This window comes from Episyrphus balteatus, chromosome 4 (assembly GCF_945859705.1).
Source record: "Episyrphus balteatus chromosome 4, idEpiBalt1.1, whole genome shotgun sequence".
In the NCBI taxonomy this organism is placed as follows: domain Eukaryota; kingdom Metazoa; phylum Arthropoda; class Insecta; order Diptera; family Syrphidae; genus Episyrphus; species Episyrphus balteatus.
In genome coordinates, this window is record NC_079137.1 from 39039973 (window position 1) to 39054450 (window position 14478).

Genomic DNA, 14478 nt, shown 5'->3' on the forward strand with positions numbered 1-14478 from the left:
AGATCAGAAAATTTTTTGTCACAATGACATTTTTTGAGGTTATCTCAAAAACCTGACTCGATGGGTTAAAATGAACTTCGGATTCAGTTTTAGCGACCCGAAAAACATATATTTAATACTATCACACCCCTAGATCAAAAAATTTTTTGTTAAAATGACATTTTTTGAGGTTATCTCAAAAACCTGACTCGATGGGTTAAAATGAACTTCGGATTCAGTTTCAGCGACCCGAAAAACATATATTTAATACTATTACACCCCTAGATCAAAAAATTTTTTGTTAAAATGACATTTTTTGAGGTTATCTCAAAAACCTGACTCGATGGGTTAAAATGAACTTCGGATTCAGTTTCAGCGACCCGAAAAACATATATTTAATACTATTACACCCCTAGATCAAAAAATTTTTTGTTAAAATGACATTTTTTGAGGTTATCTCAAAAACCTGACTCGATGGGTTAAAAGAACTTCGGATTCAGTTTCAGCGACCGAAAAACTTTTATTAATACTAATATGCCTAGTATATTTGAGCCTTTAAGTAATTTGTTTGTCGGGGTGAAAGAAAAACTAGTGCATAGAAGGGTTAAAATACAATATTTTAATTCTACTCTTTTATGTAAACATAAGTTTTTCAACATTTAACTAAATCAAAAATAAATCTATTCCCAAAATTGCACCTAAAATATTTTTTTAAATGGATCGGTAGCTGGTTTTAGAAATCAGTTCCTCAACTAACAACCCTGTTTAAATGCTTTTTTTCTTTTATAATACAACGAAAATTTCGCAGACAGTGTACATATTCGCTGAGCATCTTGAAATAAAGAAGTTGATTAGGGTGCGCATTAAAATCGAACTTTCACAAATCGCTGGCTGAGAATTATATAGGGTTGTATGTTTGCAGCAGTTTCTATATAATATACAACCTTATAATTCTCAGCCATCGAATGTGATGTTTCAATATGGGTATTCTCTAATTGATGCAAATGGTCTTGTATCGTTTCAAAAGTATAACATTTTCTTATACAATAAAACAACCAAATAAACAGACTAAAAATTCTTTACACTTTTGCACTTCTGCTATACCCTAACCCTACTGCAATAGAAAAATACAATGTTGTAAAATTTGTCTGTTGTAGTTGTAATAGAAAAATAAAATTTAGAAATTTTAATTAATTGTGTTCTTTTAACTTAAAAAAAATGGTAAACTTATAAATACCGTCGCTGTGGCAATTTAAACCTTACGGATCTTCTAAAATGCACATGCGATAACTAGATTTTAATTAATTCCAAAGCAAACAATATAGAGATAAGCACACCCTAATGACTACACAAAGTGTCAGTCGTCATCGTAAAAAAAATAAGGAGATTCGTAGACACAAACAAAAAACCAGGTCTGGCTGGTTTGCTGGTAGTATTCATCATTCCCGCCATTATACATACTATAAAATATCCATCCAATAACGGAACATGAATATGCATGTCTACCTCTGCTTCTACACGAAAACGTAGATGCAAAAGATACACATGAGAACAAATGAGAGAGAAAGATCGATTTCTCCTTTCCTCTTATCGCGTCTACGTTTTCGTATAGAAGCAGACATAGACATGCATATTCATGTCCCGTTATTGGATGGATATTTTATAACAAGGGTAAAGAAATTGTTGGTTCAGGGATGTTATATGTAACTTTTTTACTGGTATGTTTTTTAGGTTTTATAAAATTAATAAAAGAGTTTGCTGGACTCGTCTCAAAATGCAATTATTCCTGTATTGCATAACATATTTCATTGCTAAATTTGTTTGCCGCACAAATTTAGATGATATTATGTGAGTTACCTACTATTTTTCTTCATATTTTTATTTATCAAGGACACTCATACAAAATTGACAAAATTATTTGCCATATAAGCATAAGTAAAATTGACTTCACATTACGATGTATTAAAAGTCAAACCTTTAACGCACTAATTGATAGTTGATCGCTTTTCCAACCCGAACCCGAAGTAATAAAAAAATGACAACTAATTGGGTGTCACTTTAAATTTCGAAAAAAAGCGTTTTTAAATTTAACTATGAAAACAAATGAAGGTTTTTTAACTATTAAATTATATGATTCCACCCCAGTTTTCATTGATGTTAAGGCCAAAATATAATAAGCATAAGCAAACATAAGCTAATTTCAAGCACATCACAAATTTTCACTTATGTTTGCAAAAATAAGGCGCATATCCATAACCTGATTCGTGGATATTTGAGCAAACCTGTCAGATATTGATTAAACTTATCGGAGCTTTGAATTTTATTTTTGGGTACCGTTTACTATCAATTTTTTTTACCATCAAAAACGAAATTTATTAAATTTTCTAATTTTCAGTTAAAACATACTCGGTAAGTTGTATTACTTTCTCAATTTTCTTTTTTATTTTTCGTTCTGTCAAATATTTATTCTCTGAACATAAAAATTTAACCGGCTCCCAAAGCAGAGTAAATTTTTGATAACTGAAAATGTATCTTTTTATTTTAACAGTGTCGTAAAAGCATTCTAAGCTAAATAAATTAACCCAATTCTCACAAGCCTAAATATCAAATACATATTTCAATATTTTTTATAAATTTTGTTTGTGAAAAGTCCATAAAAATATTCCAATAAAAAAAAACAAACAAAAATCTTCATAATATTATGTACCTACTAAATCTTTTACGCATCTCTGTTTTCTGTCCAATGTGCAGAGAGCTTTTACAATATAACAACCCTGCCCTGCCCATTGAACAATGTGCTTGGTATTGGAAGAAAGAAAATTGAAACTCGTGTGCAGAGATATCCAACAGAGATGAGAAACTTCTGACGTCATACGGGTTTGCCTACAAGCTGCTTTAGACATTTTTGGATAAGTATGCGTGAAAAAAATATACATTTTTGGCTAAGTATGCGTGAAAAATCGTACATTTTTGCTTAGGTGTGCGTAAAAACACCGTGGCTACACTATGTGTGTTTTTCACATTTATTCACGAATACAAAAGAGATTACAACAACACGAAATAAACAAATGGGTTTTGGGGGGTAAAACGTACGAAAGTTTCCCATCTCCTTTGGGTATCTCTGCTCGTGTGTTAGTTCTGTGCAAACATCGAGGAAAGCAACACGCGTTTTTTATTTGCGGTAATGTATTCGTGGTTTTCCAATAAATTTGTTGGGAAAAATTTATTTAATTATTTCGCGTAAGTAAAATTAATGAAAATATTACAATATAAGGTACTTTATAAAAACAAAGTAATATTGTAATATTTTCTTCGTGTAGAATTGTTTTTTTTTATCAACCCCCATTTTGAAACTCACAAGAAGGCACGCGCTTTTCATTTCATCTTCTTCGTTTGGCGTCTGCATTCACCAGGTTAGTAGGTACATATCTACAGAATATTTTTTTTTTTTCAATACCCATTTTAAAACATTTATAACTATTTTCATATTTTAATTATCTTCAACAATGAACAAGCTACAAATCTAATTGTGTGAAAACCAAGATAATATTCTACTTTGTCGGGCGTTTACCAGCAATAACTGCTACATATACATAAATTTACATCAGCAAGACCAGGCATAATTAAAAGTAAGTAATACACTTTTATTAGATTTTTTTTCTTATATCGTTTTAAATTAAATCAATCTGACTTCGTGTAGATTTTAATTTTCGTTCAGTTTGAAATATATGTATGCATAATCAAACTAATATTAATTCACGTTCGCAATATTAATCTAAATATAAAAAAAAAACTCAAATAATATCTGTTGGCAACATAAAAAAAAAGAGCGCGTTTTTTTTGCAAAGCCTAACGTAATTTTGCATTAAACTTGTTGGTAATATGTATGTATCTACAAATTGTTTATTTCCATCCGCATTTTTAATTCTAAAGTAATATTTTCCAATTGCAAACATTGCACGCGTTTTATTATGTAGATCATGTTGGTACATACATGCCTACGGAATTGTTTTTTTTTTCAACCCCCATTTTGAAACTTACATTTTTATTTTGACCAACTCCAAAGAGGCACATGATTTTCGTCTACTTCATCGGGCGTCTGGATTAACCAGGTTGGTACACATCTACAGAATATTTTTTTCAATTCCCATTTTGAAACATATTTGTTTAATTATCTACAACAGTGGCGAGCACGCTCCAATTGCAAATAAAAAAAGACGCGGGCATTTGCATTAACCACGTTGGTACATATGTGTGTACATCATTGAATTTTATCTCCAATCCCAATTTTAAATTAACATTTTCATATTACCTACCTAATTGCAAAAAAAAGATGCGCTTTTCTTATGGAGCGTGCTTGTCAACAAAATGTCACTGTTTTAGATAATTAAATATTAGTTTTATTTCTCCACCCCAAGTCATTCCAAGATAATTAAATCATCTTAAAACAAAAACCTGCTGGTGATTTAGACCAGACACGTTCAACAGGGAGCTACATCCATTTTGTTAGAATTTCGTTGTTGTATCGTTTAACAGCAAAATTCTAAACGTAATATTTCATTTGTATAGCTTATTTTATTTTCATTAATCTTGAGATGAGCAATCAAATTAACTTTCATCTCTCATTTGTAAAGCTTATTTTATATTAATTAAGTTTGAGATGGAAAACAAAACTAATATAAATTCTCCCACCCAACAGATTCCAAGAAAATTACAAAAATCGGCTTAACATTTGGAAAACTACAAATTTAAACAATCATCGGCTAGACATCTGAAAACCAGCTTCTACAATCATCAGCCAAACCAAACTAATTTATATTTTAAGCAGATAAAAACTGTAAGTAACACCTTTTTGATAGATACGAAAATAAACTTTATATTACTAGATCTAGCCAAAATTTAATTTTATGAAAATAATCCTTTTATTCGAAATTCTTTCTGGTATCGTTTTAAAGTAAAATTTAAAGTGATAGATCTGTATAGCTTATTTTAATTTTAAAAGATACAGGTAATCAAACTAACATTAATTCTTCTACCTAAAAGATTCCAAAATATTTAAATCATTTGAAAAAAAAACACCAACTACAACAATCATTAGCCACATCAGGCTTAATAATTTCCAGCAGATGAAGGCACGAAGAAACATCCATTTGTTAGAATTTTGTTTTTGTATCGTTTAAAAGCAAAATTCTAAACATTAACTTTGACTTTGAATAAGTAACTTTTCATTTTGGTAATGAAACTGATTGCTACTTGAGCAAAACTTGTTGCACATAACACATTCTTGTCGATTTAACCTTAATTAATTAAAAAAAAATTATTTAAAAGCATAAAGTTGAGCTTAACTTCTTGTTGAATTCGGTCTTGATTAATTTAAAATTCATTTTGCTAAAGTAGCTTTCTTTTTTCGATTTTGTACATTTTAAATACTTAAAATTCAAAGTGATAGATCTGTCTTTGTATAGCTTTTTTGATTTTCATTAATTTTGAGATGGAAAATCAAACTTAAATTAAATCTCCTACCCAGCAGAAAATTACAAAAATTTAACAATCATCGGTTAGACATCTGAAAAACTACCAGCTACTACAATCATCAGCCAGAAAAACAAATTATTTTTAAAACAGATAAAAATAGTAAGTAACACCCTTCTAAAAGATACGAAAATAAACTTCGTACTACTCGAACTAGCCAAAACTGATTTAATAAAAAGAAGTAGCATCCGCTTGTTAGAATTTTGTTTTTAAAGCAAAATTCTAAACATTAACTTTGACTTAAAATAGTTAACTTTTTATTTTGATAATGAAACTGATTGCTACTTGAGCAAAACTTGTAACACATAACCCATTAATCTTAATTTTAATAAAAAATAATCATTTAAAAGCATATAGTTGAGCCTAACTTTTAACATTCCTTTTGGATTCGCTCTTAATTAATAAAAAAATCTTTTCTATTATCTAAAGTTTTGCTAAAGTATCGTTTAACATCAAAATTCTAAAGTAAGATCTAATATGTATAGCATTTTTTAATTTTCATTAATTTTGAGCTAAAAAATTAAGCTAACATTTATTCCCCTAATCAACAGGTTCCAAGAAATAGTAAAATTTTGACAATCATCGGCTACATCTGAAAACCTACCAGCTAATACAATCATCAGCCAGACCAAACTTTATTATATTTTAAACAGATAAAAATAGTGAGTAACACCTTTTTAAAACATATACTAAAATAAACTATATATTACAAGAACTAGCCAAAACTTAAATTTATAAAAAAGAGTAACATCCGTTTGTTAGAATTTCGTTTTTGTATCGTTTAAAAACAAAATTCTAAACATTAACTTTGACTAAGAATAAGTAACTTTTTATTTTGTTAATGAAACTGAATGCTACTTGAGCAAAACTTGTTGCACATAACACATTCTTGTCGACTTAATCTTAATTAACTAAAAAATTATCGTTTTAAAGCATATAGTTAAGCTTAACTTCTAACATTCTTGTTGGATTCGGTCTTGATTAATTAAAAATTCATTTCTGTCTATCTAAAGTTTTGCTAAAGTAGCTTTCTTTTTCGATTTTGTACATTTCAAATACTCAATATACATTTTTGATAACAAAACAAAATTCAAATGCACCAATTAACACCAGATCTCAAAAAAAGATTACTAGAACTAGCCAAAACTTAAATTTATAACAAGAAATAGTATCCTTTTATTTGAAATTCGTTCTGGTATCGTTTTAAAGCAACATTCTAAACTTTATTCTTGACTTGGAATAAGTAACTTTTTATTTTGTTAATGAAACTGAATGCTACTTGAGCAAAACTTGTTGCACATAACACATTCTTGTCGACTTAACCTTAATTAACTAAAAAATTATCCTTTTAAAGCAAATAGTTGATCTTAACTTCTAACATTCCTTTTAGATTCGGTCTTAATTAACTAAAAAATCATTTCAGTCTATCTAGAGTTTTGCTAAAGTAGCTTTCTTTTTCGATTTTGTACATTTCAAATACTCAATATACATTTTTGATAACAAAACAAAATTCAAATGCACCAATTAGAACTAGATCTCAAAAAAAGATTACTAGAACTAGCCAAAACTTAAATTTATAACAAGAAATAGTATCCTTTTATTTGAAATTCGTTCTGGTATCGTTTTAAAGCAACATTCTAAACTTTATTCTTGACTTGGAATAAGTAACTTTTTATTTTGTTAATGAAACTGAATGCTACTTGAGCAAAACTTGTTGCACATAACACATTCTTGTCGACTTAACCTTAATTAACTAAAAAATTATCCTTTTAAAGCAAATAGTTGAGCTTAACTTCTAATTTTCATTAATTTTGAGCTGCAAAAATTAATTAAATAATTTATTAATTTATTCCCCTGATCAACAGGTTCAACAGACATCTGAATACTACCAGCTACTACAATCATCGGCTACATCTGAAAACCAACCAGCTACTACAATCATCAGCCAGACCAAACTAAATTATATTTTAAACATATAAAAATAGTGAGTAACACCTTTTTAATAGATATACTAAAATAAACTATATATCACTAGAACTAGCCATAATTAAATTTTATAAAAAAAAGTATTATCCTTTTATTTCGTGTTGGTATCGTTTTAAAGCAAAATTTAAAGTGATAGATCTGACTTTGTATAGCTTGTTGTAAAACATACAGATAGATATAGGTAATCAAACTAACATTAATTCTTCTTTTTAAAAGATTCAAAAATATCAAATCATTAAAAAAAAAACCAATTAAAACAATTATTAGCCAGATCAGTCTTAATCATTTTCAGCAGATAAAGGCACGAAGTTACATCAGTTTGTTAGAATTTTGTTTTGGTATCCTTTTAAAGCAAAATTGTTAACATTAACTTTGACTTGAGTCAATTTTGCAATAGCTAGATAAAACCCAGTTAAGGCTTATTCCTGGGAATAAGTTTTTCTATATTGACATTTCTTCTTCTGATAGTCTAACTAATAACTAATAACTGCTTAGAATAGTTAACCTTTTATCTTGGTAACGAAACTGAGTGCTACTTGAGCAAAACTTGTAACACATAATACCTTCTTGTTGACTTAAGTCTAAATTAATTAAAAAAAATTTTCTGTCGATCTAAAAGATCCTGCTTTAAGATAACTTACACCAGCTTTAACGAAATTTAGTTTAATATAACCTACAACAACTTTTACGAACCCTCTTTTTAGATTAACCAACAAATGGATTGCTTTATTTGTAATCAAAGATTTGATACCTTGAAAAGTATATCGACTCACTTCAAAGTAGTTCACCGATTAAATGGAGTAGGTGTTTACCGGTGTACTTTTAATAACTGTACGTCAATTACTTCCACTTTTTCAAATTTTTCGCGGCATTGTAAAACTCACATTAAGGATGGATTGACACTATTTTGGTCATCCTCGAATATTGTTGAGAGTTCAGATTTGCCTTCTTATTCTGAATTTGTATCAGATTCTTATCGTATTTCTCCTCCAACTGCAGTTTCTTCTGACACAAATCATTTTAATCAAGTGAACACTGATATAGATATGGACAGAGATAATGATAATAATCATGATAATTATATTAATATTGATAAAATTGGAATAAAGTTTGCTATGAAATTATACAGTATGGACAATTTGTCACGCAAGGATGCGACTACAATAATAGGAATGATTAAGCAATCAATTCACGAGCCCATGATAGAGTTCTTTAAAATATTTGCTAATAAAAGTAACCGACCGATCGAAGATCGCTTACAGATCTCATCGTTAATTGCAGCGGTTGAAAAGCCATTCGAACTATGCAGCACTGATCACAATCTTATGCAATGGCTGACATTGAATGATTATTTATGTGCAGCTACAGAGTTCACTATTAATGACGAGTTACAAAATGTTTATCGTAATGGAATTAATTGCCATGAAGATTATACAACTACGGGGGTCCTCCTCCCACTTGAATTTCAATTCAGAAAAACTTTTGAAAAAAATGATCTATTAATTAAAACTATCACAGAAATCAAAAAAATTTCAAGTGATGAATCGAATATCTCACATTTCATTAAAGGAAAAGCTTGGCAAAAAAAACTTGAATTGTTTTCATCTAGTGAAACTGTCATACCTTATTTCTTATACATGGATGATGCGGAAATAAATAACCCGTTAGGCTCACACGCCGATCCTATTTCATTTATTTATTATTCATTTCCCGTCATCCCGGAAAATCTGATGTTAATTTAGCTGCACTTTTCAAAGCTCGCGACTACAAATCGTTCGGAAATAAAAAATGCCTTTACGCACTTATTGAAAAAATTAAATTTTTGGAAGAAACCGGAATTAATATAGCTACATCTGAAGGAATAAAAAATGTTCACTTTGTAATGGCTTTATTGATTGGTGATAATTTGGGTTTAAATGCTATCTTAGGGTTTTCTTCGTGCAGTAGTACATTTTTTTGTCGACTTTGCAAGCTTCCAAAAAAAAAAACTTCTGAAATGCCTATTGAAGTGAAAAATATGCTGCGTAATAGGGAGAATTATGAACAAGACGTCGCTGTTAACGATTACAAACAAACGGGCATACACGAGAATTCAGTTTTCAATTCTATTAAATCATTTCACGTGACATCCAACTATTCAGTTGATGTGATGCATGATATTTTTGAGGGCGTATGCCACTATAACATGTGTCACATCATTCGACATATTATTGAAAAGAAGTTTTTCTCAAATTTGGAGACTTTCAACGACCGAATTAACTCGTTTAATTACGGAGAAATTGAGATCGGAAACATTTCACAGTCACCAATTACGAATGACAATTTAAAAAATATGCATTTAAAGAAAACCGCGCGTGAAATGATGACTTTTGTTTATCATTTTCCCCTAATTGTAGCCGATCGTATTCCTGAAAAAGACGAAATCTGGATTTTCTTCTTAAATTTCGTAGAAATCATAGATATTCTTTTGGATTTCAATATTTCGAATGACATGATTGATCACCTTGCTGAACTTATAAGACAACACCATCTTGACTATGTAAAGTTGTTCAAGGATACTCTTAAACCAAAACATCATTTTATGGTGCATTACCCATTGGTATTTCGTATGTCGGGCGTGCCGCGAAATTTTTGGTGTTTCCAATTCGAAGCCAAACATAAGGAATTCAAGAAATATGCGCGAGTCATTAACTGTCGAAAGAACATTCCACTCACATTATCAATTAAATTTCAATTAAAATTTGCACAATCGATATTAAATGAGACTTCTTCTGATCTTGTGACTTTCTCTGATTGTCACATGCTTGATACTTCCCACTTTGAATTGATAAATGATTACAAAGTACGTCAGGGAATCCACTCAGATTTCTCAAGTTTCTCACAATGCGTATATTACGGCAAACTATTCAAAAAAGGTTACTTCATTTCACAATGTCTCGATAATGCAATAGAAAATGCGTATATATTTCGTATAAAAGAGGTAGTTAAGTTTTCCGAGCCAACTTTTCCGTATTTAGTATGCGAACGTGTTCAAATAATTGCTTATCGAAAACACTACGCTGCAATCGAAATTGGCAATGCCACTACACCAATTCAATACTTATCTCATCATTTACTACGAATAGATAATTGCAAAAGTCCTCCAATAAATGTTTATAAAATATCTCGTGGTTTAATGATGATAAGACCAAAAATAATATATTAATTATTAAGAAATTCCCATTGCTTCCAGTTCCAACAAAATTTAAAAAAAATGGACGAATCACAATCACGTTCAACGTCACCTGTGGAGAAAAATACGATAAGTGAATTGAAACAAACAGAAACACCGGTCAATATTATCCCACAAACAGAAACACCGGTCAACATTATCCCATCTAGTCAAGTACTTCTATCGACTACAAATTACGTTTTGGTTCGAGATGACAGTAAATTATTACTAAATGATTTGTCATCGCCAGATAACAAATCAATAAGTATTCAAGAGCAATCAGATGATCAATCAGGTGTGGAAAACGTTTCATTCACAGAATTGATAAGTTCTTATTGCTCCAATGATGATGACAATGAGGTGGAAGCTCTCAAAACTCTTTTGAATGAATGGAAAATCCCAAATATGTTTCACCAACTTTTTATTGGTAACTATAGAATTCTGATTTGAAGTCGAAATATTTCAATAAAAACCAAAAACTACTTTTTCAGATGAAAATCTTTTTGTACCGGTGTTGCAAGTGGCAAACGAATTTTTCATGAAGAGGTTTTTACAAACTTTAAATATAACAACCGCAAGTAGGATTGTTTTCTTTGATAAGTGGTTTCAATGGAAAACCGAACGGTATACATCTTTATCTAATACTCCGTCTTTAGTTTCTACACCAACGACTAGTGTAGCGTCACCTTCATCTACCACAGCATCAGTGAGCAAAAGTTTGATAGATATTTTAAACTGTAAAGATGGACAAACAATTAAAGATTATTATGACGAAAATAAAAACATAGACAATAAATCTGTTCGTAAGTTGCTCACCGACACAATTTTGAGTTACGCCAGAATAAATAACGTACATTTCTCGTCGAACGATTTGATAAAGCTTTCAGATGAAATACAGTTGGTGTTCAATGAGGATCCAGTAAGAAATTAGAAACTGTTACCCTTTTAATTTTTTTTTTATTTTTCATTAATTCATAGTTGGATTACTACTGCACAAAAAAAGGCATGAAAAATCCTAAAGGAATGCTTGCAAACAAATTTCATAATTATCGAGGAAAAAGTCGTTCAATAAATCGTTTGTTTGCGGACCACAATAATAAAAAAAAGAAAATCGATGATTTGCCGGTGGAACCAAATACTTTTGAACAAGAAAAGCTGCTTCTAAAAATGAAGCACGATCATCATACAATGAACGCTCAGGAAAAAAGTGATGCATGGGCAAAAACTTTCAATATTCGCCAATTAGATCTCAAAAAGGCTAACGATAAGACAATTAAATGGGAAAAATTCTATGAAAAATGGCACTTCATGAACTTTCCGAATGGCTATGAATATGTAAGAAAATAATTGGTCCTAATTTATTTTTTATAGTTTTTAGTTTTATAATTTTTTTCATAACTAAATAATGCTTTCTTAATTTAATATGTAGTTTATCAATATTATTTCAATGAAATGATTTCCATTAATTTTAACTTCCGAATTTGATTTTTTTCTTTTACTCAAATCCTAATTATCAAAAACTTTCTTTTCGGTTTTAATGAAAACCATAATTCAAAAATCAGATTTTAGAATACATTGATAACGTATCTAAGGTTTCTTTTCTTGCATGACCCTTCCTCCAATTTGTTATCCATTTACTTTTCTATTATTATTAGTTGTCAACTAGCCACTTTAACAAAAATTTAGTTAAAAAATAGCTTTTTTCTAATTTAACTTTAAAAATAAACTTTCTTTTTAGATCGAATCGGACTTCAACAGAATGTTTGCAAATAAAGATGATGTTCTGGTGGGTACCAAAATAGCCCATTTTTGCAATTTAATGCTGCAATACGCGTTCCCAAAATTAATAACCAACATCGAGTTAAAAAATATGTTGCACGATTTCAATCAACAATGTCAAGCAGATGTGTGCGAAGTCACTCAGAGTAACTATAATTAACATTAGCTATATATATTACAAACGGAGCCTTATTGCCAAATAATCTTCTTTTTTTTAAGTTTTTTGACTATGCCACTTACGATTATATGGCGATAAGGCCCAGATATATATAACAGGTTCTTATTTTTTTAATTATTGTAAAACGTAGAATTGTTGAGCAATTTAAACGCTAAACAATTCCTTAGTTTTGTATTTTGTTCAAACATTTGAATAAATCTTAAATTCATTATTAACAAAACTCAAAAATAATTAATTTTTCTATTTCCTTCAAAAAATATTTTCTTTTTTTTTTCAAATATAAAAGGAAATATGTAAGCAGTTAACAAGTTGGTTTTTTTCTAGGTCTTTTGAGCATCGTCCTTTGCCTTTGGGGCATCATCTTCTAATTCTTGAGTTGTGTCTTTATGATTGAATAAACCAAGCACACAAATTGAATGCTTGGTTTACTTCATTGAAATTTGAAGCTTTGTTTTACAATATCTGTTTATGTTTCAGTTAACATCTTGAGGACCTAATAAACAGAAAAAGAAAACAAAAAATCTATTAAAAAAAAAAATAATTTAACTGGTCATAATTTTGATTAAAACATTATTATTAGCTACTTTGAAAAATTATTATTCTCATAAATTTGACAATTTTTCATTTCATACAGCATAAAACATAAATCAAAATTACCTATTTTCTAATAACAAAATTCTCAATTCTTGAACAGATACTATGATTGCGATGGTGTTCATGCACTTGCACTATCTACTGCCACCAACTGCACGTGATAACAATAAGCGCTACACTGTGAAAGATAGTCAAGAAGCGTCGATAAGATTGTTTGCGCTCCCTCAAGATTACAAGGAATATCAAAATGCTTTAGCTGCAAACAGTTCAAATTCACAGCCACCGGTAATATCAATTATTGGTTCATTGACGAAAATTGAAGAAGTTCACGTAGATTTCGACAACACACATTTTAAGATGTTAACTATTGAACGTGCCATTGATATTTGCCTGAAAACATTTTTCACCTTTAACATGGCGTATCCGAAGCCATGTGAAAACTTTTGGCAATTCATAGATATTTATTTCTACCAAATCGAAAAATCAGCCACAAATGCCAAAGCACGCAGCCTTTTGCGATTCCTCAACTCAACTGAATGTCAAAATTCGTAAGATGTCAGAGTGAGATAACTTTTATTATTCTATAACTTCCATTATTCTGTAAATATTGTATCTAAGCTAACATATTTTATGTTATTTAATTTAAGCTAACTATTTAACTTATTTAATTTAAGTTAACTATCTTATGTTATTTAGTTTAAGTTATCTTTTTTATGTTATTTAATTTATTTGAATAAAATAAGTTATTGTTTATTTAAATTATAAAAAGGCTTATGTTTTCTTTAATTTTATGGATTGGTTTTTGGATTTTTAGATTGCGATTTTATGGACATTTTTGTAATAGTTTTTTCAGAGTTTCTTGAATCAAATGGTAAGCAAAACAGAAAAATTCTAAATAAATAACCATTCTAACCCTAGGAAGTACCAAAGTTTTGGTGGATTTTACCAAGAAAATATTCCTGGTATATTCTACCAAAGTTCTGGTCGATTCTACCAGGAAAAAAATAATTTCCTGGTATATGCTACCAGAATTTTGGTAAATTTTTACCAGGAAAAAAAATATTCCTGGTATATTCTACCAGAATTCTGGCACATTTTTACCAGGAAAAAAAAATATTCCTGGTATATTCTACCAGAATTCTGGTAAAATTTTACCAGGAAAAAAAATATTCCTGGTATATTCTACCAGAATTCTGGCACATTTTTACCAGGAAAAAAA

The 14478-nt window shown here is 29.6% G+C and overlaps 1 protein-coding gene across 4 annotated transcripts; it reads left to right on the top strand.

Moving 5' to 3' along the window:
• The first annotated feature begins 3223 nt into the window (after positions 1-3223).
• On the top strand, positions 3224-12940 carry LOC129918077 (uncharacterized). Of its 4 annotated transcripts, XM_055998425.1 has the most exons (9): positions 3224-3392; positions 3495-3608; positions 4679-4816; positions 6063-6173; positions 7377-7495; positions 10730-11135; positions 11200-11627; positions 11687-12043; positions 12447-12940. In XM_055998425.1, the coding sequence occupies exons 6-9, from the start codon at positions 10751-10753 to the stop codon at positions 12645-12647; spliced, it is 1371 nt and encodes a 456-aa protein (XP_055854400.1). In that variant the 5' UTR covers positions 3224-3392; positions 3495-3608; positions 4679-4816; positions 6063-6173; positions 7377-7495; positions 10730-10750; the 3' UTR covers positions 12648-12940. The 4 variants fall into 4 exon arrangements, 3 of the variants coding, with proteins under 3 accessions (XP_055854400.1, XP_055854401.1, XP_055854402.1); XM_055998426.1 differs by lacking the exon at positions 4679-4816; XR_008772920.1 differs by lacking the exons at positions 10730-11135; positions 11200-11627; positions 11687-12043 and having other exon boundaries at positions 12447-12542.
• The last annotated feature ends 1538 nt before the right edge of the window (positions 12941-14478 follow it).